The following is a 27,300-nucleotide window of genomic DNA, read 5'->3' as shown; positions in this document are numbered from 1 at the left end:
TCTCCACAGCATTCTGCCCCAGCAGGACCAAAGGTATATGACTGAGGAGCAGCTCCAGAAGGGTCAGTGCTCCTTGGGCCTGGATGGTTCCTGGGTTTCTATTGCCATACATGTGTCCAACTCACAGGTAGGGGACAAGAGCCAAGACCTTCTCTTGCTGCACAAAGATTTGAAAAGCAGAGCAGGGCCTCAGCTGTAGCCATTTCTCAAGTAGTTTAAAGACACTAAGGGTGACAGTCAAGAGGCTCGGTTGCTTTTTTTGTTTTAAGAAAAATTTGGTGGGGGATGTGGAGATTATTGCTGCATTACTTCTCCTCCACCATCCACTTTGGAAGGTGTCTAGAAACTAAAACAAGACTAAGGTTTCTCTTTTGTCTCTCTCTCCTTGTTTCGAGTTCAGGAGTGCCTGCTTGGGTGGGATTGAGTGTTGCAGCTTTAACAGGGATCCTGGGGTGGGGGGGCCTGACCCCACTGGAGTTTTGCCAGTGACTCCAGGAGATTTACCCACACCCAGTAACTGTTCTGACACAAGCAAAAAGATGTGTTAGTGCGCGAACCCTACCCCAGTGAGAAACACATGCAATTACCCAATACGGCAGAATCCAAACAGAAATTCATATCCTTACACTTCAGCATTATTTTTACCATCGAAGACAAATAAATGTATGTTAAAAAAAAAAAGAAAAAGGAAAGAAATCAGACTCCCCCTCCACCACCACCCCCCAAATCATATGCATAAGACATCCTGTCACACACCAAACCACCGAGAAAAACATTGGAGTTAAGAAAGATTTTTCCCCCTACCACACCAACTTGTTCTAAAGCAAGAGTCACAAGACTTTTTTTTTTAAAAAAAAAAAAAAAAAAAAAAAAGCTTTCTGAGACAAACAGATTTCCTCAGACTGAGCTCAGAAATCAGGATATTCCCTGGCAAACCCTCCCCACTCCCATCACGAGGAGCCAGCTCACATGGCAACCCTTTCCTCCCTGGGTACAAAACCCTTGTGCCAAGCAAGCGCGGTAACATTCAACACAGCTCTTATTTTCCTTGTGATATTACACCTTGATTTCAACTTAGATATTTTTTTTTTATCTCATTCAAATTATTCCCTTTGAGCTTCTTTAAAGAAGTGCACCTACAGAATTCAGAAACAACTGGCTTTGATTTGAAAAAGCAAAAAAAAAAAAAAAGAAAGAAGTATCAGAATATCAGAATTGTGGATTTTTTTTCTCTGTACCTGATATATTGTGTAGGGATCTCTAGTCCTCTTTGAAGAAGCTCATAAGCCAAGCGGGCAAAGCTTTAGGAAACAGAAGAAAATAAAATAGTGCATACTCCTGAGAAAGAATTACATACTCATATCACTCATTTTTTTTTGTTGTTGTTAACAGTTCTTTAAAAATGGGGGAAGATATCTCTCACACACACTACTCAAGGAAATTAAGGACTGAAACATTGGCATAGTTAGGAATATAAAACTCCCTAGAGAAAAAGAGGAGATCTCAGAAAATTAAGAAATCAGATAGCGCTGACGTTTCACCAGACCTTACTTTCAAATTTTGCAACCCATTATAGACAAGGCATTTTACCGTCAAAGGCAAGTACTAAATTACAAAGGTATGTTTGCATGCATGAATATGTGTGGCTACACACACATATTAAAAATATATATATGTATATATTCATATATATACATATATATACAAACATACACAGGATACACACGCACCCCTGTCAAGTTATGTGTGTGCATACGCATATGCACACACATATGCACACACACGCCCATACACACCTGTAAACGCTGGTAATCTAAACAGAGAGTCTGTCTAGACCAGGAAAAAAAAACAAAAAAAGTTCTTAAAAAATAGAGTTAGCTAATTTGACTGAGATACGACGACTTGAAACGTCCCCTCTAATGGCATCTAATGTTAAACCGCTGCCATAAATGCAGCTCCAACTGGCTGGTGTTGGTGGCTTCGTGAGAGGTGTGCGCTCGCTTCCCCTCCTTTCCTAGTCTAGACAGAACCAGGGGGTTGAGATGGGATGGGAAGAGTCGGGATGGGAAGATGAGGCGATGAGGTTGCTCAGAAAGGAGCGCTCTGGAAGATCGTTTTAACTAGGGTGGAGACAGGACGTCGTTCAAAAAAAAAAAAAAAAGAATAAAATAAAAATAATAGCAAGACAGACCGTGCAGCTCAAGAAATCAAAGCACTGACACCAAAAATGTTTCTCCAATTTCTTCCAATAAGTTATTCATTTCTTTCTTTTATTATTATTATTAATTATTATTATATTCCCCTCCCCCCCAATCATTATTTAAAAAATGTGAAAGAACAGAAGTGGGAAAAAAATCCTGGTGGTTGTCTTCACATGTTCCTGGCAAGAGACTCTGAACCACTGGTCTTGCGCCATTGTGCTCCTCTGATCTTAAATTATTGTCTTTCTTTTATTATTATTATTATTTTTATTATTATTATTATTTTTTCCTACCTAATAGAATTCTTCCAAAGCCCAATCCAATATTTTTAAAGCTAAAATTAAGACGGTTTTGTTTTAAAAGATTATCTCTCTCTCTTTTCTCCTTTTATTTATTTAACTTTTTTCTTTTCCTTTCCTTTTTTTTTTCTCCCTCTCTCTCTCTCTCTCATTTTCTGTGTTTCTCTTCCTTGTCTCCAGTTTTACTACCTGGTCCTTCGCCAGATGTGTGCCTGTTAGCAGTGTTGTTGTTCAAGAACATCTTGTCCATGCCTTTGAGAGCTTCAGTCAGGTAGTTTTGAAGGGCCGTGAGGGCAGCACAGATAGCGGGGGCCCCAAAGCCGTGGGTGATGAGGCTGAAGTGAGTCAAGCAGCTCTGAATGCCAGGTTCCAAAATAGGGGTGGGCCGGCTGTTTCCAATGGGCGTCCTGTCCTGGGCCAAGAGATCTGTAAATTCTTTACAAAGTTGCCTGCATGGAAGAAACAAAGACAAAGAGAGGACAAAAGAAAGAGAAAAACCGTGGTTAGGCTCATGCCACACTTCTCCAAGACAGCCAAGGTTTAAAGAAGGGGCAGGTTCAGGCCAAAGCTGATCCCCCAGACCCAGAGTAGGACCTTTTTGCCACCTTCCTTTTCCCCAATAGTGCTCGGGGACTGGCCATGGTGAGCCAGCAGCTCCCTGCTCAGGATGATGTTCTTCAGGAAAGAGGTTTCTGCAAATGCAGGACAACACTGGGTCTGGAGATAAAAATATCTCCCACAGAGACAGGATGCGCGGATATTTAGATTGGATATTAGGAAAAATTTCTTCAGTGAAGAGGTTGTCAAGCATTAGAACAGGCTGCCCAGGAAGGCAGTTGAATCGCCATGCCTGGAGGTATTTAAAAGATGCTTAGATATGGCACTTAGGGATATGGTTTAGTGGTGGACTTGGCTGTGCTGGGTTGATGGTTGGGCATGATGATCTTAAAGGTCTTTTCCAACCTAAATGATTCCATGATTCTGAAGCACTGTAAAAACCCAGCTTTGCTCGGTGGCTCTAGAAACAACCAGACTGAAAGGGAGACGTGCCAACCACCCATCTTCCTGGTGGCCTGATGAAGCTGGTCCCACCAATGCTGCAGGAAAGCACAACTGTGAGAGGTACTGGGTGGCACAGGGACATGGTGCAGGGAAGGGCCAAATTGGAGTCTCCTCTGAGGCTGCTCAGGCTGGGCCACTTTGTTGAGAAAGATTGTGACTTTAGGACTCCATGCTGGCTTATTCACTTCATGAGGAGCAAAGCTAATGTTTCCTATTTTATTTTTGGGGGTGGCATCCCAGTTAACACATCAGAGTTGACATCTGGCTCTTGTTTGTTTGCCCACATCTTTGAAAAATCAGATTTGATTTTCATAATGAATTCCCCCACACACTTTCTTTTGCTTTGCTCTGGTCCAAAAAAGCCTTCAAGTCAACAAGTGCCCGGGCAATGTAGAAACACTAGAGGTTGGTGCCATTCCCAAAGGAATAGTTTCTTTGAGACAGATGCCTACCCAGAGACTGGAGAAAAAAGGGCTTGGAATTAAAAAAAAAAAAAATGGAAAGAAAAAAAGAAGCCCTTAAAAAAGGCGTTCAGCTCTCATCCTCTGAAATTCTCTGAAATTCCCAGTGGGTTAAAGGTTTCAGAGGGTGGGGAAAGATAAAGGTCTACTTCTATGTGTATTATCCATTAAGAAAGTGCAAGAGAGGAAACTTTGAATTTGGAGAACAAACAGTAATGAGTCCGACATTTTACATCTTCAAAGAGCAAAGCAGGGTCTGCGAGCAATTAAAGTTCTGGGACATTAATATCTTCTGACCCTGCGGAAAAGGGCAATCAAATTCCAATCACGTCTAAAAAACATCTGGACAAATTTGAGCAAATGATTTCTCAACCCTCCATATATTTCTTTAAATTACACTGTCATCGGAGGCAAGCCACGTCCCAGAGCATGAAATAAATGAGAGCTGTTTGGGATGGTATTTTTTTCTTTCTTTCTTTTTTTTTTCTTCCCTTTTTTGCTGGATAGATGGAGATGTGTGGAGACACACAGCACCCACTGCCGAGGACCCGAGCAAACTATGAAGCACTCAGTAGCCTGGGAGGCACAGCCAAGTGTAAATCGACCAGACCAAAGACCATTAACAGTACACAGTACATGGTGGGAGGGTTCATTTCGTTTTCTTTTTTTTTTTTTTCTCCCTTTTTTTTTTTTTTTAATTACACCGCGTGGAAAAAATACTGCAATTTGGTAGCAGACAAACAGGTGTGTGCAAGCAGCAGGAGGGACAGACAGACATGCTGTGGAAGCAAAATATAGATTTTTGGTCCCCTTTGCATAAAGATTTTTTAAACAGGGGTGGCTTGGAAACGAAGTACGGTAGCTAGGGGACAGTCGCCTACTTCCACCACAGGGACAGTAGAGGATGCAGAGGCTATAGGGTCTACTCTATAGGGCAATACGAGCATCCTTTGCCAGGTATAATTTGGGGACTGGAAACTCCGCCTGCTTTCCAAACGAGCTCAAACGAAGGGTTTAAGGAGGTGGGGGGGAGGATTTTCTCGGGGGAGGGCAGAAGGAAGGGGGTTCATCAACTTCGCACTCACTTTGTAGCAAGCAGCATGTTTTTCCTGGAGTGGAGGTCGCTGGGGTCCGTGTGCTGTCTGTTCAGGTACTCAGAAACAGCTTTGGCTGGGAATTCCGTTTCGCAGATGTACCCAAAATCCCGAGCTAAATGAACGGCCTCACCTGGAGGGAATGAGAGGGACATTAACACCTCCGGGCCGCTCCAGGCACTGCCGGCCCCAGGATGGGCTGCTCCCACCGCTCCCTCCGGGAGAGACCAGCTCCTTCGGGTGCGTTTTAGAAACCTTCTAACATCCCTTGCCCCTTAGGGACAGGTTCCAGGTATATGTTTTCCCTCCAGAAGCCCTATTGTGGGGGCAGAAGTAAGTGGATGGGACAGATTTTCAGTGGATGAGGTTTGTCTTTGCGACAATGCACTTGGGGTGGTGTGTGCACATGCAGCTGATTGTGCAGAACTGTGGGAAAAGTACACACACATACACATACACACGCATAACACACACACACTTTCAAATGAACTGGGCCAAAAAAAAAAAAAAGCAAGGGGAAACTTAAATCCCGAAAGACAGAATGATACAAACTTCCTTTACAACATTCCTGCTTCAATACACCAGATCACTGACCAAAATTTTACAGATGGACATAATGACAATTCTTTGTGGGACATTATATACACACTTGGTTACACAGACACACAGAGCTCTTGCATCATCACAATTATCTCCACATCTGTAAAATGATGGAGATAACTGCATTTGGTTCCATGGACATTATTACTTTCTTAACTGACCATCGTGCAACAGGAACTCCTCTCTGCCCGGTGGAAGGATAGCAACTAATGGCAACCTTTTTTTCTGTGAAAAATAATAATTATTCTAATTCTAATTGTCTCTTTTCCTGTCTGTCTGGTTTCAGGTTTCTTGCCTCCAGAGGTTCGTGTCATCCAGCTCCTACTGATGTACTTCATGCCACATGAAGAAGACAGTAGCTGCAGAAAGGAGGAAAAGACGAAGAGGGGGGAGGAAAAATCCTCAGACTCTAGGGGGATTCCACCAGATTATAGCTCAGCCCCTCCAGAATAAAGCATTAAACCCTTTAAAGCACCGCCTGAGGGACCAGGGGGAAGATTTCCAACACGCAAAACAGATATGTCTAATAACTCCAGGACCACATTATTTTTAACGATCAGGAGTTGCTTTCCAACGTCATCTTCTGCTTTCCAAGGCTTCTCGCTAATCACCAACCCGCTTAATGAAAGTGAAGGCAGCCGGCGGAGCCCCGGGGGGTCCGCGTCGCGGTCACCCCGCGCCGGGCAGAGTCCCCCCCGGGCATCACTCGGGTAATCCCTGTCGGGGCTGGCCGGAGCCTTTCTGCTCACGGCGATACAACAGCAGCTAAAGCCAGGCTGGTGGCAGGAAAAGAAAAAAAAAAATAATAAAAAAAAAGATAAATCTCCAGCAGGTGCAGCTTCTTCCAAAAGGAGGGATCTCTCTCTCAGGGGAAACTGTTGATTTGTAAGGAAATCAGGGAGAGGAGGGTAATGTACACCTTACTACACGCTTAATATAGATTTTAGCATCACTATATAACCGCACAAGCTTTTGAAGCTCAAGCCAGCTTCGGGGAAGGGCTAATGTTGCTGTGAGGAGGGTGCGCCGGTTTTTACACACGCAGCGGGGGTGAAACTGCACTAATCCCGGTGTTAAAGGACAGTTGTCACACCCGGAACGCTCCACGTCACCTATAGCGCGACCCTATATCCGTAACCTACATAACGGCATAACCCATATGCCAGTACCAGGAGGAGCATCCTTTCCATCAGTCTTTTTGCGAGCCTGCCTTCAGCTCTGCATGCGGTAAACTCTTATCGCTCCCATAACTCAATCAAAAGAGTTGAAAAGTTAATATCTAGCACAAATGTTTATGCCTGCTTATATGCAGAAGAGATAAGTGGATTATTTATACGCCTCTCGGTGTGTATGTGTAATGTAGATACATATAATTCATAATTGCATCCATACTATTCCGGTTATGTTTCTTGGAGAAGGTCCAAATTCTTTTAGCACATATCCTAAACATATTAGTGGCTCTAAACTTTACTTTTCAATACCGTAACAATAAATCAAAGAAACACGACAAACACACCAAAATGGCATTAGTTGACTTGAAATGAGGTGAAACTTCAGTCTCCCCTCCCATCTCGCCTTCCTCAGGAACAGCTTGTCTCTTTGTTCAGTTCCAACCACGTTAAGGTAAACCGCGCTCCGCGACGCTTAAATGGCTTTGCTTTCTTTAAAAAAAAAATTAAAAATTGTATTATTTTTCCTCACTGAGCGTCCTGTAGTGGCCTTAAATAAGCTCGGGAGGAGCGAATTAGGGGGAAGATGGAGTAGACATGGAGTCGGACAGCACAATAGCAATGGGGAATGGGACTGCCCTGAGGAATCACACACATATATACACACAAATACACACAACCTCATTCTTGCCACCAAGAGGGATCAGTGACCCTCGAGCTAGTGATTTCATTTTGGGGAATGGCATCTGTAACCGTGCCGGTGTTCATTCATCCTAACCCGCCCTGAATTTCACCTCTGCAAGGTTTTCCCACCTGATCCCGAAAGTTGGAGTGTTGTTTTTTTGTTTTTTTGTTTTTTTTTTTTTCCTTTTTTGGTTCGTAAAATGTCAGACAGGAGTTCAGAGCAGGCAGGGGTGTGAAGGGAGCTGCGACCTCGGCTTACCTTCCACCAGGGACGTGAGTAAAGTGACATTTGCGGCCTTACGCCTGCCGGCTGGTAAATTCAAACCGATTTTTTCTAGCCTTTCTCGCAAAGATCTCCCCCCGTTTTTCGATTTGGCTCTAGAATTGCAAAGAAATTAACATCGTGATTAACCCCGCAGTGTTCCTGGAAGAAACGTTTAGTCTGTGCAGTCAGTGGAGCCTGGGAGGGTTTTCACTCGACGTGAAGGACTTTGGGGGTGTTGATTTCTGCTCGGGTTTGCTGCTATTTGCTTAATTTCTCCCAGGGGTGGGAGTGGGGATGAACCCACTTTTCTCCCTATTTTATCCAGGGAAATCAATTAATGCTAGACAGCAATAATTAATGGATAGGGTTCTGATCTAGAGAGCAAATGGGTTGCTATTACATGACATCAATTCGTATTAGGATGAAGTGAGGAGATGGGTAGAAAGGTAGAGGAGGAGAATTAAATCCTCCGTTCTCCCAGGAAAGTGCCAGAATGGTAAGAAGAAAGGCGGGGAGGGAACACAAAACTGAAAGGCTCGAAGGGAGAATGTGTGTGCCTGTGGATAAACAGAAAAGGAGGAAAACATTTATGAAACTTCAGGAACCATTTCGTGCGTGGGTGTGTGCTCTTATGCGGAAAGGCGATGCTGAGGGGAAGAGCTCACCTGAAGGGGAACTGAGTGCCTGAAGGAAGATTTGAGTATCTGTCGGAGGTTACTGATAAGGACAATAAAAGGCTGAGTGAGCTATAGGTGGGAAATACAGAGCTATTGTTCGGAAGCCTATACATATGTAAACCCCCAGGGATGAAATCTTACCACCTGCGAAATCGGGGAGAGTTTTAGCACGAAGACCGAAGTCCACCTCAAATATCTCTTAGTCCTTACTTAAAATTTGTTTAAGAATTAGCAGTCACACTTAGCGAAAGGAAATCAGGAACAACAGAGAAGCCAGACTGGCCTCCCACTATTTTATACCAACGTAAATAGGGCTAGATGGTAGAATTGCAAGAAAGCAGCTTTCTATATTTCATCTGCTCTGAAACAAAAGCTTGTCTAAAATTTAGATTCAAGATAGGAACTGAGGTCAGCAGTAGCCAATGATTATGGCTTGGGCCATCTCCAGAAATCCACTGAAGTTCAATAATGATGTTGCTTTACCTTGATAATTATATTTTCTACAGTGTATCTCTCGGATGTTCTCCCTGCTCCATTTGTAGTTGTACAGAGTGAGCAGGCAGGTTAGCATCTGTAAGTAAAAATCTCTGCTGCTCTCCCTGGCAAGGATCACAGCTGAACAATGATTACAGACATTCACGTGGAACAGCATCTATTTTAGGAGACCCTAATTCTCACGTGTATTTTTGGGTGGCTGACTGCATGTAGCAGGACTTTCCCCCTCCTCTCCAGACACGGAGCTGGAGCCCCTGACGTCACCACAGAATTTTTTTTTTTTGCAGTGGGGGGACCAAAACAAACATCAACTCCATTTTAAAACACCTTGGAAGTCAACCTTGCCCAATCACTGCTACAGGGGTTGGCAAGATATTTCCTCCCATAAGATTAGCAACTTTTAAAGATGAGCTGAAATTTATTCAGGGCCAAATTAGTTGCATTTGTTTCTGTCTCAAATTTATCTTTATTTTCCAGTTTGGCGTATACGTCACATGTAGGAAATGAAGCCTTATCCCCTCAGCTTTCCATTGGCTTAAGTGAACTGGTACCTCATAGTCTATAATGACTCCTTCCCTGTTCTGACTGGCGATAGAGCCTGAGCTCACCTCTCTTACAGACAAGTCATACTGACAAGTCACAGTCCTTCAGTCACTGTCAAGAAGATAAAGGCCTTTCTCCCTGATAGTCTTTCCACCTGATGACCTCCGATCTTAAATTCCTGTTGCTGGTACCTAAAAGCACAATCTCCCACTGGATATGATGGAGTTGCAACCAGGCCTCCAGGTTATCCTTCGCTCCTCATTTTTCTCAGTACTAGTAATGAGGTCTTCATCAAAATGCCCCAGCACATTAGTGGGTGATTTGCACAAATGTTAAACAGCAAAGGCCTGAAGACCAACTGTGAATAATTCCTTTAGCAACCTTCTCTAGATGAAGCACTAAGTTTCTGACTTTCAAAGCTATCTGTTGTTGACTTTTCTTTAGTCAGGTACTTACCTACCTTACAGGTTGCCTATTAATCCCCTAGCAATTTCAATAATGTCCTCTGTGGTCCCATGTTAATTGCCTTATCAAGGAACCTCACAGATTTCTCTAGGAAATCCCTGGAAATACATCAGATCCTGAAATACATCAGGTTCATCCTGTAACATATAACTGCCACGTGCCCATCATGGAATTTTATTTTGTCCATTTGCTAAGAAAGAAATGCAAGGAGGAGAAAAGACAGAAAGTGTGTGCATGTACAAGACTGAAAAAACTTCTTGTCTCAGTTCCTCCAGTTTGGGATGCTTTGATAGAAAATGTACAAGGCCAAATCGTTCTCTAGTCTCCACACGTTCATCTCAGTGCCTGAATACAGCCTATTTTCATCTTACCCTGAACATTACTTGCATGGGATGACCATAAGATTAAGGCATAATTGCAATCAACTTTACCATTGACCAAACATTTCTGGTGCATACATGGATGCCCACACATGGGCACATTCACACACTCGCCCCAGCCTCTTACCTTCTAAGTACTCCTCCTAGGAGGGATGCATTCAGACACTCTGGAGGAGAAAGGCGCCTTTGAACTTCTCCCACAGTTACTTTATACTTTGAAGTTGAACTAAGCAAAGACAAGCGGCCAGGTACAGAGCAAAACACCTCTCCGGTATTGACTGAAATTCCACCCAGGAAGCCATCTTTATTCATCATCAAAGAAGTAACAGATTTTGGAGGAACCGGAACTGGAGGAAGAAAAGGGGAAGAGGGGAGAAAGAAAACGTCATGCCACGAAGGAGTACAGGACAACCACAGTCTCTCTGACATGCACAGAACAGCAAAATGAAAGGGAATTTTGAATTTCTGGCTACTTCCAGCAACCTAAAGGGTGCTGCTCCCCCAACCTCTAGGAAACCACTCCATGAATGATGGATGGAGAGAAGGGTGGTGCATTACAGCCTCTATGCAGGGTTTGATCATTGGGAAATAAAATACATATTGGCAAGCACCTGGCAACTTCCGGGTTTGAGCCTGTGTCTCACCCAGAGCCCCCCGATGCCTTTTGTACAACGGACAGCGCCTTTCTGGAGGGGAAAAAAAAAGGAAAATTTACTTTTTTTTTGCTAATGTTTCCATTACTGCTAAGCTGAGCCAGGAATAAATTCACTAGACGAAGGGAGTTGCTGTCTTAAATAAGTATCGAGGCTGGAGGATACAGCAACCAGAAGACAGCTCTGTTATTGCTTTGTGTTTTTATTAAGTCTGGTTTATGAAATAAAATGAGTCTTTTCCTTCAGAAAAATGAACACCAGAAAAAAAAAAAAAATCCGATCTAACCATGGTGTTCTTCACATTGTGCTGTCCATGAAGTAGTGGGAACTCTCTCACCACTAAATAAAGCTGATCTAGTTACTGAAACACATATTTAAAGGAAGTTGGGGGGGGGAAAACAAAACAAAACAGAACAAAACAATAAAGCAAAACTAAACAAAATAAAATCATGACATTCTGTCCACGATAAAACGAAGTATTTCTTTTCTCTGAGAAACTAGTGAGGCTATTTTAAGAGTAACCAAGGGGATTATAATGAACAAATTCCTATAATAGCAACCAGACACACTCAGAAATAAACAAACAAAAAAAAAAATTGGCGAAACTAAAAATGAGAGCAACTCCCCCGTGACATGAATTTTGTTTACAAATGAACTTAAATAGCTCCCTCATAATTGTGTGTAACCGTTATGATTTACAGCAGGTGCTCTAATCAATCAACCAATCACTTTAATTTATAGGGAGCCTCGCTGCATTTTCCCAGTTGTTTCATTTCTGCAAGTAATTGATAACAAACCGTACTTAAGGTATGTTTTATGCAGGAGTTAATAAGAGCTGACAGCTGCTACTGCTGCTTCCTCTCGGAATCGCGGCAACACGCCTTTCCTTATAGAAAATATACTCCGAAATTGTTTTTTTTTTGCTGGTGGGAGAGCCCTGGCAGTCCAGCGGGCATGTTTCAGAGGAGAAGACTAATTGATTACACACCCTCGTCGAGCAGATACTACTTCACAGCCTCCCATTTCCACTCAATCAATTGCAAAACCAATTCGGCAAATAATAGGGTTCTATTATGCACATATGCCAGCTATTTAGGTAGTTATAATACATGTCAGTTAAGTCATAAAAAACCCTGTTTATTTGCAACATATCTGGAGAATCAAACCATTAGGGTTGAGGGGATATTTAAGTCGTCTGGAGCTGCTAAACAATAAGATCGGGTATCCTAATATATTACCAAGTGCTAACTACTGGGCAATTGCCAATTTTATAACCTCAGTGTATGGAATAGACACAACCGTGTTTCACTGTTTTTATTACAGATCATTTCCTACTGCCAGACCAGACCCCCACAATAAAAGCTCTATAACAGCTAAAAACCAAAAGGCATGTCGATTTTAGATATACATATTGCTTGATACGCCTTGTATATAGTCTCCAGTATAAACAAATTATTTTGAGTGGCTTTACTTCAGGGAATCGGAAAGTGAAATGGATTCCTATTTCTCTGTTATTTTTAGTTAGGCGCTTTATGCAGCTCATAAAGGCGGTTTCAAATAGTTTGAGAACGACACAGAAACAGTTATAAAAGAGTTAGAGGCCCGCTCCTGCTCTCGTTGCTATTAATAGGAATTTTTTTTGCCATTGATTCTGTAGGAAAAGACTCGTTTGGGGCATCAGAGGTAGTACTGGCAGAGAAAAAAAAGTGTCTCTTTCTCTTCCCCCACTACATATAGATATATCACTTATTTCATGCATGATGTTCTGCAACGTTATTCGAGTGAAGCATCAGGAAAAAAAGTTGTGTTTGGTTTGTTTGTTTGTTTGTTTGTTTGTTTAAAAAAAAAAGTGCTAGATTAAAGCAGTGCCACCAGCCAGGTTTTCATGACTGGCATTTTTTCTTCGGCCAAACACAAGGGCTCAGTGGTTCGAGTACACCTTTAGAGTGGCTATATTTAGTGACCAGTTTATCAGGTCTCTGTCCAGTGAACTGAGAAATTAAACAAGAGGCAGCAATTCCAGGACCATCTGATCTTAGTCCAAACTCACTAAAGGGAGAGGGACCCGTGCAATGCTTAAATGTACCTCGCCCTGCTCGCTTTGGCCTTTTGGAGTACTCATTACATTAGTCAGCCTTTGAAATACGGATTTTCACGTGCTCAGTATTATTTTTTTTTTTCCCTTGCAAATTGCTTTTGGGAGCCAGGGTCTCTCCCTTCCCTGCTATGCTGAGAACTGCTCAGCTTCTCTTCCCACCACTGCCTCCACGAAAAGGACCATATGAAGATACCCAGGAGTTTAATAACTCTAAACATATTTTAGAAGCTTGCCAGGCGGTGTAAGCATATCTATTGCAATTTCATAGCTTCAGAGAGATGTATTCTATCTAGACTCTATATCTTCTGTAAATTACCTAATGCTGCCTCAAAAAAGTGTTTGCCATGGAATGAATTATCTCTATCTATATCATATCTATATGTTTATCATGGCTATAGCTTCTCAGATATAGCCCAGACATCACCAGAGATTATAACGTGGAGGGTTTAGTGGGTGAAGACGTCCGTGTGTGCAGCTGCATGTGTCAAATCCCTGCCTGTGTGTAAATAAACTGTAATGCACATATTTTAACCGATGTCAACTTTCCCAGTTGGTTAGGGATTGCCATAACTGCTGAAATAATACAGAATAACACACAGAGATATACACAGCGTCCCCCCCACTTCTGCTTTAACTTTATCCCATTTACTTGTTGTTATCCCGAGCAGAAACTATTCGATTTTCTTTCACTCACAAACTGCTGTGTGTGTGTGAGCACTCACAAACACACAATTTCCCCCTGCCAAAATCTCTGCCTTCTCTCTTTATTTGTATTTCCTTATTTTTCTCTCCCTTTCTCCTTTTCTGTCCCTTTCTCTCTCTCTTTATCTTTCTTTCTCTCTCTCTTTTTTTTTTTTTTTTTTTTAATATATCTTTCTCCTCCTGTGGTTACTTCCAGCCTCTTTGTCATTTCTCCCCCTTCCATTTCTCTTCAGCTTATCAATAAACCGGGAGAGCAACAGTAGCCGCTTGATTTGTTAGTAATTATAAGCATACTGCTCCTGCAAACGGGATCTCTAGATGAGTGAGATCGCTTTAAAACGACAGCAGGAAATGGTGGGGAAATGGAGCATGGCGAAACTCAGCGTGAAGCTTTCAGTTCTTTACATGTTTACAATTTTCTGTGCATACATTAAGTCTTAGGGCTTGGGTTGGTTTTTTGTTGTTTTTTTTTTTTTTTTTTTTTTCCGCGGTGGTGGCGGTTTTCTGTTGGATTGCTCTCCAGAAACGCGTGAAAACGCGCACAAATGCACACGGACAAGAGGAAATGGAATAAAAGGGCATTTCAACACCACTCAAAACAAACAGATAGATCGGATTATGTCCTGAAAATAGCTTAATAACGAGGCTCTAAGATATGGATATGGTTGCAATAACCCTGGTGAATAACATGATAGTGGACCAGTCAATCAATCAATTAATCAGAAGAAATATTTCTTATATTTCTTACTAACAAACGTCACGGACAAACTTATTCCTAATGAAGTATCAAACTGCCTTAAAATCTTTTTATCTGCCTACTGGGCCTGAAATGAGTAAAAAAGTTCTATGTCCATTATAACACCAGGACTTTGTTGTTAATGATGATTTGGTCTGACTTTATAGCCTAGAAAGTCCAGGGACAAGATCTTACCAATTGCCACTAAAAAAGCCCATTCTTATTTTAATGAATAAATACAGCAAGTGTGCGTTCATGTCCCCTTATCTCCTGTCCCTCTCCTCCTCTTCCCCCCTCCCTCTCCTCCACCGCAGTCCCTTTCCCCTGAAAACCGGGAGTGAATTTCAAAGTGAAATGTATTCCCTCCAAATTGTTTCGCGTTCAATTAAAGGGGATCATAAGGTTCAATGGGTAATGCAGGAAAAAGCACGGAACTGCGTGGCAGCGAAGCAACATCTCCAATTCCCAGATCTATCACCTGAAAAGCTGAGGCCAGAGTGATTTCCAGTTAATCATTTATCCGGCTACTTCAAGAAGAGGTGGGGAGGAATCTTATGCTGTATTATTGAGAGCTTTAAAAAATATTTAGACACCTCCTTTCGCGTGTTTCTTTAAAATAGTATGAACAATAGAGTGTTTGCAAGGAGACAATGAATGAAGGTGTTAGGGTTAAAGTGGCCTTTCGTGCTAAATCAGATGTGAGTGCGCAGGCGATCGTCAGACACAGCTGAAAGTAAATAAATACATCAGGATAATTTTAAGGTCACTGACTGTGCCCCAGAGTCACAAAAAATTAACTTGGGACTCGGGCCACGCAAGATTTTGCAAGATGACAACTTCTTTCGCCATCGACAGTGCCAAGCAAATTTCAGATGAGCAGTTGACAAGGGGACCCGATCTTGTATTCCTGACACACGGGAAACCTTCCCTTCATTTCAGCAGAAACCGAGGGAAAGGCCTCAAAACATGCAGCCGGTAAGCTCCCAAAGCCGAGTTAAATCTGGTATTAATGCTCTTGGTGATTATTATCATCTTGATGATTTATCTGGCTCCCTCCCTCCCACTTCCACCACCCAAATCTTAATGGAACTAGGAGTTAACGATGATTTTTTAATGTCTCGTTGGATTTTTAGACTGTTAATGTACCGCATCCTTCTCATTATTAGTTTATTGATTGTTCATTGACCAGCCCCCTTCAAATCGTATTAACCACCCTCTGCCACTTTAGATTAGGGGAGTTTAAAAGGCACCTTTCATTATTTCACTGCCACCACCGCCACCACAGCAGAGTTCAGGCTTGGTAGCTTAATGCTCGCTCTAATGGGGCAGCTAAGAGACGAGGGGCCACGGTCCCTGCCTATTGCATTAATAGCTCAAAGGGGGCTAATACAGAAAATTAGCCTTAAACGAGCTCTGGAGATCTCCAAATGAAAGAGCCATTTATCACGCTGGCTACCTTCACTCCACTCGTTTGCTCTCTCTACTGGGAACAACTCATTTCCTCTTAACTAAATTACTTCAGAAATGTCAAGTAAGCTCAGATAGCAAACATAACAAGAGGCTGTGTATATGTAATCTATTGTGCGGGATCGATACGCGAGATAAATCAATAGCCGTGTATGAATCCCTATATAATTTCCTTAATATTTTTGGCAATCCTTTTGCATAGAAAGATAATTCCCTCTGCAGGCCTGAAAGACCATAAAGAAACAGACACTTACAGTCTGGATGATATAATTACGTTTAGGGCTTCAAGTCCACACTGTACTTTTCCCACTGCATTGTAATTAAAGCATTTTAGGCACTAAACTAGGCCTTGGTTTAGACCCCTTCCAACCTTCGTCTAGCAAATGTGTATCACGAGGAGTGCTCCACTGCACAAAAATCAGTCAATCTGTCTATCCATACCATCCGCCTGCAATAACGACTCACAGAGTTTAAATAACTTATTCTCACTTCAAAGTACATCCTCACAGCTACAAACTGCGGGGAACAAAGCAAAATTGATACTGAACCCTCTCTGTGTCACTCCTTCTCTCGTTCTAATTAAATATTGTCTGCCACGTATGTGACCTACTATTTATTACCCATTTCTTTTCCTCCGCATCCAGCAAACTCGCTGGGCAAAAAAAGAAACTGAGCTCGCAATATTCCTTTCTGCTGGAAAGTTTCTTAGAGCTCAGCGTTACGTCTGAGGAAGAAAACACTCCTACGGTGACTTTAAAACAGCCGCATCTCAGGATCTTTTTTAGTAACCTTATTTCCAAAGCGCGTATATATCCTGTTCATTAGGGATAAACTCAAAGTATAGGGAATATGTAATCCCACCTATGTGGGGCTGGGTGTGCGGCAGCTGCTCGACCTGGGGCCGTTGCCATGTCCATACACAATAAGCACACCTCAATTTATACCTAATACACCTTATTATTAACATTCATATTTTCGTTCTGCTCGCTATCTCCCTGTACCACTCAGCCTGCGCATTAAATGTCTCTGCTGCCCTCGTCATCTGAAGGAGGGAGAAACACACAGGGTGGGGGGTGAAAAAGAGTATTTTGGACTGGGTGATCAACAGAAGAGTGTTCTGCGAAAAAAAACCAAAACAAAACAAAACGAAACCCACAAAAACAACCAGATTGCGAAAGGAAAATGCGGGCACGGACCAACATTAGAAAGAAGTCTCTCGACCACAAATCAAGAACCAATTAATCAAATACACCCAAGAGGAAACATCGTGTATGAGGTGTCAAGCGGGGGTGGGGAGGGGAGGAGGGGGAGGAGAGTGAGAGAAAAAAAAAAAAAAGGAGAAAAATACAACCAGACGGTTACAGACCCTGAGCACAAAACCCACTAAACATTCAAACTGAACTAAAACAGGAGAAAGATTTTTTTTTTTAAAGGTAAGTAATTTTCTATTTCTCAAAAACACCTTCGACTTTTCAAACGGTGGGCATAAGTGATGCTGCAAAATAAGCTTTAAGTTGTCATGTATCCTCCCTCAAAAAACCAGAACTTGATCGTGTGTGTGTGAGAGAGGGAAACTGTACACGAAGATTTAAATTAAAAACCAATAAATACAGGGAAGGACCTCACGCTGCCTTGAACACATTTTAAATAAACACCTTCCCTGTTATTTTGCTTTACATTCTAGAAGATCATCTCTATTAAAGTATTTGTGCGCATTTGACAAATAGTAAGGTCCTGGAGATAAGGGCTGTTGATAGTAAGCATAAGGGACAGCATTTCTAAGCCTCATCTCTGGTACTTAAAATTAAATCTAGAAATAGAAACTCCTTAGATAATTAAAGATAGCTTTCCCTACATTTGCAGTGTGTGATCTGTTTAATGTCTATCAGCATAACACAACACTAATCGCCAAGCATCTTCGAGTGACTGTCAGAGAAATGTAAAAAAATTAAGCAGCTGCAATACGCCCAAAATGAGTTATTGTAATTACATTTAATTAGTTTAATTAGTTAATTATTTTGCTTACAGCTGTACAAGAGACTGCAAACATTTGTTAATATCACATTCCCTTTAACAGTATGGGGTGATTCTGCAGTTACACTAAATCATGTGCGCATATGTAGGAAGATTTAAAAAATGGGCATGGGGAAGGGGGGATTCTTGGAGGAAGGGGGGGAAGGAGGTCGGGGCTGCCTTTCCACAGGCATTTATTCCTCTTCCCTTCCCGTTTTATTCGCCTGGGAAATGCATTTAAGCCCCAAAGGGAGTCAACTCCCTTCCCCCATTAAAAGCCAAGGGGTCCCCATCGAGGACTATCGGGGGCAGGGGGGGAAGAGGAGGGGGCCCGTGGAAACTGCATTTGAGCATGGGGTGCTCCATTAGAGAGCATTTGTGTAATTAAACCCTTTGAAGGACGGGGGAGGGGGGATATCAACTCTTACTTTCACATCTCTCTCCTTTTCCCTATCTACCGATCCAATCAACTCTTCATCTTGCTGCCATGGATGCCTGCTTCCCGGGTAAATTAATTGTCCCAAAGTAAAAATATATCATGAAGATATTGCTACACAGTAAAAGTTTGTCTAGCTTGTTGGAATAATCCATACCTTTTTTAATGACAGACTGGTCCAATAAGTTCATACCGCTGTTATTGGCATCTTCAACTGACTGTGGATATAAAAACATCACTATTCAAATTGACTGGATATTAAAGAATCGCGTACATAAATCATGTCATTCCAAACTGGAGTTTCTGTTATTTCCATTTATATTAATTCACTAGGGGGGGAGGGATTTTTTTTTTACTATTATTATTGTTATTATTATTCCCTCAAATCGACAAGAAAATGAAATTCTTACAAATTATATAGTCTTCTAATAAAAAAGAAAAAAAAAGTGTGAAGCATATGGGATGCAATACTGGTTTTGTTATCTTATAAAACATAGATATCACATAGACTCCTTTGCATTCGATAAAGCTTTATATTTTTTCCTTCGAAAATCTGGCAATTTGGCAACATCTGCAAGATCTATTGCTTGACATAAATGAACAGGATTAAGGACAACTTAAATTCTCCCTCCCCCCGTTTCTTTTTTTTTGTTTGTTTTGTTTGTTTGTTTAACCCTGCTACATCTTAATAATTCAAGGGCCATTTACTTTTTATATATAATAGTTTACATTATGGACTTTTAATTAAAGCCTGAGCAATTCGGAGTGCAGCGCAACGCCCACATCGTATAGGGCACAAGCAGAAAGAGATTTACAGCTCCCGAGGTTGCTTCCATGTCCTGAATCAGTGGGAATGGGGGGGCGGGGGGGGGAGCAGGAACATACATTAGCAAAAGTATGAACTGTTAAATTGATTGCCTAGAAAAAGTCTCCCGGTCTCCTTTCCAAAGCCTTCCCCCCCACACTTTTTTTTGTGTCTTTCTTTTCTTTCTTTCCAGCCCGCTTAGGAGCACACCTGTTATTATGGAATTAACTTCTTTAGCAGGGAAGAGAACAAAGGCGGGCACAGAGGACAGAGCAAATGTTGGGTTTCGTTTCTCAACACGAAAGTGGGATATACAGAAAACAAACAAACAGACAAACAAAATTTACCGCCGAACCTGAGGTCGGCACAGCAAAATCTTCTACCAAAGAGAAGAGGTGTCCTAAAAGGAATTTAGTGCAGAATTACGACAGGTTCCGTTTTAGGGTAAATTCTGGGTTTCAGAGAGAGGGGAGGACCTGTGGGTTTCTCGTTGTTTTTTTGGTTTGTTTTTTTTTTTTTTAATTAGTATTTAGGGTTCGGGTTTTCCCGGGTTATTGCACATTTGAGGAGTTCTCAGATTTTTTTCCCCTGATAAGGAAAACATCTTTACAGCAAAGCAGTGATTTTCTTCCCTATTATTTTAACTTTATCTTTGCTGCACCGAGAGGCTGAGTTTATCCGGATCCAGCCGTTATCTCCGGCTCTCTCTGCTCAGCAGAGACATTCCAGATGGAATATGATTTAGGAGAAAATTACATCTCCCAAAAAAATGTGACGGAACAATATCTTCTAGGAGACCCTTCTTCTCATTTTCCTTGAACCCCCACTCAAACGAGCGCGCACACACACGCGGTGGTTCCTTATGTTGTGTGTTTGTGCATGGCTCTGTCTCTCTCATAATCAATAGGCTACATACCTAAAGGGCACAAAATAAAATTACAAAGTCTTCCCTCCTTTCCCTGAGCAGCTCCCAAAGAGGGATGATGAGCAAATCCTGCAGCCTGCTGGAGTGCATCGGGGTGCACCTCGATGGCCCAGAACTGGAGGTAAATATGAAACGCCACCTTTCCTTTTCTCTCTTTATTTTTTTTTCTTCATTTTTCCCCTCCTTGTCCCACCTTATCTCTGGAGCCTGTGGTTGTGCACACGCTTTATGTGTGTGCGTGCACTCCGCTCGCTCCATCAGCAACGTGGGTTAGTTGTTGTAGTTAATGAGAAGACTCCTGTCTGATTTTCTATCTAATTACGCCCTCCTGCTGGGTTTTTGTACAGGATATTCGCTCAGCATGCTGGCAGTTAATAGTCACAGAGAGGATCGTAAAGATTTAATTAGGACTGCATGCGGAAACGTGGAAAAACAACTCAGACTTTTAATTACTAGACTTCTTTAGTTAAAAGTGATACCAGGGGTTACTTTATAAGAGACTTGCGTGTTTTGGTGCAACTTAACTTTCCGTGGCTCTAGTTAGCACGGAGGAGCGGGGACGGCAGTGGGAGTGAGGAGGAGGAGGAGGAGTGGAGGTGTGTGTGCAGGGAGGGGAAAGGTGATGGGTTTCCAGATATACTTAGAAAATCTAGAGAGGAAGATTCCCCTCCCTCCCCTTCTCCAATAATCTGATAGCACGGACCTCCCCGTATACCGTATATATATACACCTTATTCAACAACTCTCTGAGAGAAAACCCTATAACTTGATCTTTTTGTGTTTTTTTAAAGAGCATTAATAATCCGAATTTTCCCCTGTATATTGTCTTTATCGTATCTTTTACTAGAATAACCCTACTTTTGCCTAGCCAGTGGGAGGAAAAAAAATATCTGAGGTTGCATCTGAGTGTCTATTAGGTGATGCAAATTTGTTTTCAATAAGTAGATCTTGGTTTCTCTGTTCCCTGTCCGAGGGCTGTAAATAGCAGATTGAAAATTCCTCTCGGAAGGGGCAGCAATAGCAATACAATATGTCCTGTTTACAATAACAGAGCGCGATCGTGTTACAATCACTTAATTCTACCGCTGGACAATGGCTCACACATGGCCTGGATTTGTAGTGTATAAAATAACCACTGTTTCTTTCTGTCACGCACTCTTTTCCTCCGTCTCATTCTCCCTTGTCAGCCCAACCCATTCTCACGGCACCTATTTAATCAGACATGCATAAGCTATAGCAGAGAGACACTTCTTCATCCAACTATATACCCAGATATCGGTTCAACTTTTTGGTCTACTAAAAAAAGAAAAAAACCCTATCTGTGACCGTTCCTGCAAATTCTCTCTAGCGCTCGTGGATAATAAGGATATGAGGTCTAAATAGGAATCCCTGTAACTAGAACGGATTCCTTGTATCTAGAACGAATCCACATTAGAAATCAGGGTGGAAAACTGCCCAACTTCATCTGTCACTAGTGTGGGGGGGACAAGAATAGAAAATGCTGAGCGGTAGGAACGAGTACTGGGCTGCTTTCCGTCCTGCCTGTGCTAACTTGTAGTTGGACACTTCTTCCTTCACGTGTTTCTCCTTGGGATACCCTCCTCTCCCTCTTCTCCTCCTCCCCCAGCCTGACACCAAACTTTGAGAAATAAAGGGCCTGTTCCACTTCCCGCCGCCTCAGCACCCCAAAACAAGAACCCCAGCCGTGCTGGCCCACAGCCTCGTCCGCCCTGGTCCACCCCCATCCCATCTGCCCCAGTCCATCCCCATCCCCGGCTCCGGCCCGCCTGGGCGAGCGGGTGGCGAGTGGCCGCGGGGCGCAGCGCTGTTCTCGGAGCCGTCGAGGGGGAGGAGGGGGGAGCATCTTCCGCGAGTGCTGTGCCCTGCACATCCCACAGAAAAGATTTTTATTGGAAAGGGAAGAGAGAGCTGTTTTATTTGAGCTGGGCAGGACTTTTCCTTCTTTCTCTTTCTTTCTTTTTTCTCTCTTTCTCTTTTTCTCTCTTTCTCTCTCTCTTTCTCTTTCTCCCTTTCTCCCTCCCCCTTCTTTTCTTCTTTCTGTCTCACTCCCTTTTCTTCTTTCTTTTTTTTCTCTCTCCCCTCTCTTTTTTCCTCCCTTTACCTCTCTTCTTTCTCTCCCTTTTCTTCTTTTTCTTTCTCTCTCATTTCCCTCTTTCTCCTTTTTGTCTTTTTATTCTCTCATTCTTATCTCTTTCCCTTTCCTTCCTTCTTCTCTTTCTCTCAAGAGCACAACAATTACCGGCTTTTCTTTGGGGAAAGTGTAAATATCAAAGCACGAACAGTATTTAACGCTTATCGGTTGTCGAGAGAAAGAAAGAGAGCGACCCCCTTTCTTGCATCCACAGAGATAAAACTCGCCGTGACCTGCGAGCCAGTTTGGCTGAGGCAGGAATGCGAGACGAGACCTGCGCATCGCGCCCGGGGCGGGGTGGGGGGGGAGTCAGGGACTGCCCCCAGGTCTCCAAACCAGCTTGGAAACCAGCAGAAACCAGCCACCCGACGGCCACCGGACTGGGAGGTAAGAGCAAATCCAACCAGAAAAAAAAATAAAAAAACAACAAAAAAAAACCCCAAAAAACAAAAAAAACCCACAAACCACCAAACAACACCTTTCTATTTCTAAAGCAACTCGCCCCAGCAAAACTCGGAGATTTTCCCGTGAAGCCCTAAACCAAGCCTCAAGCCAAAGCAATGCAGCCCCCCCTTTCCTCTGCCCCTGGTTCCTGTAATGTTCAGCAGGATCCTTTTTCCCGACTGCTTTTTTTTTTCCTTCTCAGCCTCCTCTTTTCTCCTTTCTTTTCCCCTTTCTGTAACTTTGAAGTCCGTATCTCATCCGGTGGTCCATATCTTTATTTATCCCAATTCTAAGTATACATATATGTGATATGATATATATGATAAGTAAATTTTTGGGGGAAAAAGATGGAATGGAGGGGAACCCCCAAACCCCGACTAGTAAAGCCTAATGCAGGACCTGGTTCCTGCAGTCTCCAGCCTGGGAGTCCCCACCAGTTGTCCATGCCCTGTTCCAGCAAGATGCAAAACACCCCAGCACCGAAGATGTTAAGGCCCTTTCTGTTTTTAGGAAATAACACGTGATGATGAGTTTCGAGTGGGATAGGAGAAGGCTGGGAAATACTGTGCTTTGAGCCCGGTGAAACTCCTTTGTTACCCAAAAGAAGACATAAATCTATTTAAAATCAGTCTACCCCTACTTAAAATCAGTGCTACCCTACCAACCGTACTTAAAAAAGGAAAGGGGGGGAAGAGGGGGGGTGTTGTTCCTGATTACCAGTAATTGCTTTTTGGTTTGGGTTTTGTTTATATTTTCCCTCCCTCCCGGATGAAAAATGTAGTAATTTGACAGTTTCATCAAAATCCCTGAACTGCAGGAAATTGGTTGGTGTGGGGAAGCTGAGATTACAAGGGAAATAACTGGAATTGGAAAACCCAGGCTTAAACTCTGCCAGCTTTTGAAACACGTGGAATATTTAGAGCAGCATGTCTGCCTTCCCCCTGCACTCTGCTGACTTGCCATGTAGGGGAGGGTTTGCAAAGCAGAGCCTGTGTGTGACAGCGATGAAATAAATTATCTTTTTTTTTTTTTTTTTAAAAAAAAAAAAGGAGGAAAGTCGAGGAAGGGGGAGTATCACAATTATAATCCAAGTGCGGAAAAAGGATGGTAACCCACACCACTATTGCTGTAAAAGCCTCCCTGATGATTTCTAGCCGAGAGATCGGGGGTTCCAGCCCTCCAGCCTGGATGGCATCTGCATCGCCCAGGAGAAAGAAACGCGGTGTCTTACCTGGACCTCCTCCATCCCTGGGTGTCCGATGCCATGCAGAGAAAGGCTGTCCCCCATGCCGGAGTCAAGGCCATGGTGAGCTGAGTGCAGAAGGACATCTGGCCTCCTTACTGAGTGGTAGTCCCGCCTGGGGTCCAGTCCCGAGAGCTGGGGCAGGGCGGCCCGAGGCTGTGGCAGCAGTGACCCGGTTTCTGATCCCACCTCTTGCCTCTGCCTCTGTCCCCAGGGGTGCTGCTGGGGTTGATGCAAGGGGTTTAGGGAGTAGGGGTCATTGACATGGGAGTAAGGGTCCTGGCTTTGGTGGTAAGGAAGAGGCTGGTAGGGGGGTGGGAAATAAGGCGGCTGGAAATCCGAGGATGGGGTGTGAGAGAGTGGAGGAGCGCTGGAGTAGGGTCCCTGGGAGACGGATCCCAGCTGGGACAGCCTGGAACTGTGGCTGGGCACTCCATCATGCCGGTCCTACAAGCAGAATGAAATAAAAAAACCAAAACAAACAAACAAACAAACAAAACAGAACAACAACACACACAAAAAAGAGGTCCTTTTAGAAAAAAAATTAAAAAGTAAAAGAAGCACAAACCCACCCCAAAATAAAATAAAATAAAAATGTAAGCAGTTGTAAACTAGGGTTCAGATATGTTCCCTTCCCCTGCAGCGGATTAGAATTGTTCCAGCGTTTCGCACCCAGATTGTGTCTATTCCCAGTAACTATCAAGACGGGGGAAGGGGAGGGTGGGGGGCGCTGAGGGAGAAATGCTATATGTCGGAATTAAAAATGTAGGACTGGTATTCTATATGCTTGTATGATCTGTGACTTCAGTCCAGTAATACGATTCCCCCCCCCAGCAGCCCCCCGTATAAAATCAAAGGTAAAAGAATTAAAATAAAATAAAAAATTAAGACCCCCCCAAACCACCCATCCTTCCAAAGAACCCACCCCTTGTCCTGCCTAAAGTTTCAAACATCTGTTTATTCCCTCTGCTGAAGTCCTGAAACTCAAAATCACGAACATATCTTCACGTGGAAAAGACCAAAAGGAAAGTTGCCCTTCTCGGAGGACTCCCAGGTAAGAAGGTGTCCGAGAAAGGACTTGAAAACTAAAAAAAAAAAAAAAAAATATCACGGGGGGTCTTCGTATAAAGACAGTCTACCCCTAAAAAAAAAAAAAAAAAAAAAATTCAAATAAAGTAAAAATGAAACCTCGGTATTGAACAAATCCAGTCACTATGATTTCTGCAGCAACATCCAGTGTCTTTTGTCTCCTTTTCCAATATTATATTCCGGACAATGGGGTGGGGGTTAATTGTAATGAAAAGTCTTTGGGGTGTGTGGGGGGACGGAGGTGGGGGGGCGGGAGTGTGTGGAGGTTTCAGAGAAAAGGTGGGAGAGGAGTTTTGTCCAACTCCATTGCTCTGAAGCTGCAAGGCTAAAAGTAAACAAGAAAAAATATCTATTCCACAAAGTGTAGCTCAAACCCCCACAAGCAATGGCACACATGGTTAAAAAAAAAAAAAAGGGAAAAAGTTTATTTTTTCCCCTGCTCTCCCCCCCAAACTCCCCTAGCTCAAATCGAGAATACACAATGCAAAAAGGGAGAAGCAGCTGCAAGCCTCCTCCAATTATTGTGCTAAATTACCAAGCCAAAGGCGTTTAAAAAGAGAGAGAGAGGGAGAGAGAGAGAGACAACAGATCGAGAGAGAGAGAGAACATGCAATTCTAGTACAACATGGATCCAAACTCACCATGGCGGAATAGGTGTGGACTAACATCTGGAAATAAAAAAAGTCTTGTAATAGCTAAAAATAAAATAATGGTGATAATACTAATAATTGGAGGGAAAAATATCAAGGAGATCTGCAAAGGGACGTGTTGGACACAGGAGAACAGCTTGAGATATTTCGAAGTCTATCCATCAAAAAAAAAAAAAAAAAGACCAAAAAAAAAAAAAAGACCAATGTCCCCAAAACCGAGCCTGGAAACCTCTATCTACATATATGATTTACCCCTCCCTCTCTTTTTTTTTTTCTCTTTTTTTTTCTTTTTTTTTTTTTTTTCCTTTGAGCTCCCAAATACAATCCTCTTCAACCCAAGGCTAGGCTCCGACTGCTCCGCTACCCCTTCCTCCCTTTCCTTCTCTACACCGCCTCATAATAATTGATATTCATGACTATTAATATTACACGACTACTTTAAAGGGAGAATGCAGGACCAAATGGAGCGTGAAGCTGGCAGCCAGCTCGAGAGCTCCCCTACTATTGTAAATGACGTTCATTCAGTGGAGAATTACTAGATGTAATCAGACGAGGGGGGCTGGCAGAGGCAGAGTTTGGGGAGAGGGAGAGGGGGGAAAAAGTTTAGCAAGGAAGAGGCATAACTTCAATTAAGTCGAGCGGAGGAAGATGAGGAAAGTAGACACTGCTGAGCTGGAGCAAGGAAGTGAGATGAAGCAGTGCTAGAGGCGAAGAAGAAGAAAAAAACTTATTTCCTTTTTTTTTTTTTTTTTACATTTAATTATACATTCTTAATACGAGGAATTGATTGCCTTTGGTGCTTTTGTTCTTGTAGGCTTTTTTTTTTAAACCCAAATAATGAGGAGAAAAAGGCTTTTCTAATCCTTTTTTTTTCTTTTTAAGAAATGGAAGACGAAATGTGCAGTCGCTACAATATACATCTATTTACAGCAGAGATTAAGCCCTTCTGGTGCGTGTTACAGATCGTATTTATTCGCAACAACCAAATAAATACTTGAATCTGCGCTAAGTTGGGCTAGACTTTTCGACTTTTCTTTTTTTTTCCGAATCCTGTTCTTCCCGCCCGATATGAAAAAAATATATAAAAATATATGTACATATATACCCCGATTTTCACCCAAATGTAAAATGTATGCAGTGAATTTTAAAGGATAGTAAATTTATAGTTTCGAGGCAAAGCCAGGGGCGATATAAAACCTTTTTGATGTTGCAGGAACCCGTTCAACTGGACTGTCTGCCATTTCTGTTAAAGTTCAACTTACGTTCCTTCCTAAATAGACTCACACTTCCCAGAGCAGCACCCCCCCCGCCACCCCGCGCACACACGCACACACTTTTGTTTTAAGAACAGATTCAGTTTAAGTGGCTGAGACGCCCGTACCATCGTGGTGTTAATTATAAATCGGAAAGAGAGAAAACCTTTTTTTTTAAAAAAGATAAATCTAGAGGGCTTCAGCTCTTAAAAAACACTCAACTTTTTTTTTTTTTTTAA

At 42.6% G+C, this 27,300-nt stretch overlaps 1 protein-coding gene across 1 annotated transcript; it reads right to left on the bottom strand.

Annotated features, from left to right (window-relative positions):
* Window positions 1–1,184: 1,184 nt before the first annotated feature.
* TFAP2B (transcription factor AP-2 beta) lies at window positions 1,185–26,047 on the bottom strand. The gene is made up of 8 exons (XM_054197245.1): window positions 25,800–26,047; window positions 24,058–24,516; window positions 18,658–18,718; window positions 10,523–10,742; window positions 7,830–7,948; window positions 5,109–5,250; window positions 2,690–2,949; window positions 1,185–1,301 (listed from the first exon to the last, which is right to left on the bottom strand). Exons 1-8 carry the CDS (start codon window positions 25,824–25,826, stop codon window positions 1,261–1,263), a joined length of 1,329 nt encoding a protein of 442 aa, XP_054053220.1. The 5' UTR covers window positions 25,827–26,047; the 3' UTR covers window positions 1,185–1,260.
* Between the last annotated feature and the right edge of the window lie 1,253 nt (window positions 26,048–27,300).

The sequence above is a fragment of the Rissa tridactyla genome, chromosome 3 (genome assembly GCF_028500815.1).
Source record: "Rissa tridactyla isolate bRisTri1 chromosome 3, bRisTri1.patW.cur.20221130, whole genome shotgun sequence".
NCBI lineage: Eukaryota > Metazoa > Chordata > Aves > Charadriiformes > Laridae > Rissa > Rissa tridactyla.
The sequence above is the reverse complement of the archived record's forward strand: the minus strand, read 5'-3'. Positions and strand labels throughout refer to the sequence as shown.

Excerpts from the sequence above, each read along its gene's own strand:
- TFAP2B (XM_054197245.1), bottom strand. The coding sequence starts at position 25,826 with ATGTTAGTCCACACCTATTCCGCCATG. Across the intron at positions 7,949-10,522 it reads CTAGGAGGAGTACTTAGAAG|AGCCAAATCGAAAAACGGGG; the intron begins GTAAGAGGCTGG and ends TTGCAATTCTAG. Across the intron at positions 5,251-7,829 it reads ACTCACGTCCCTGGTGGAAG|GTGAGGCCGTTCATTTAGCT; the intron begins GTAAGCCGAGGT and ends CATTCCCTCCAG.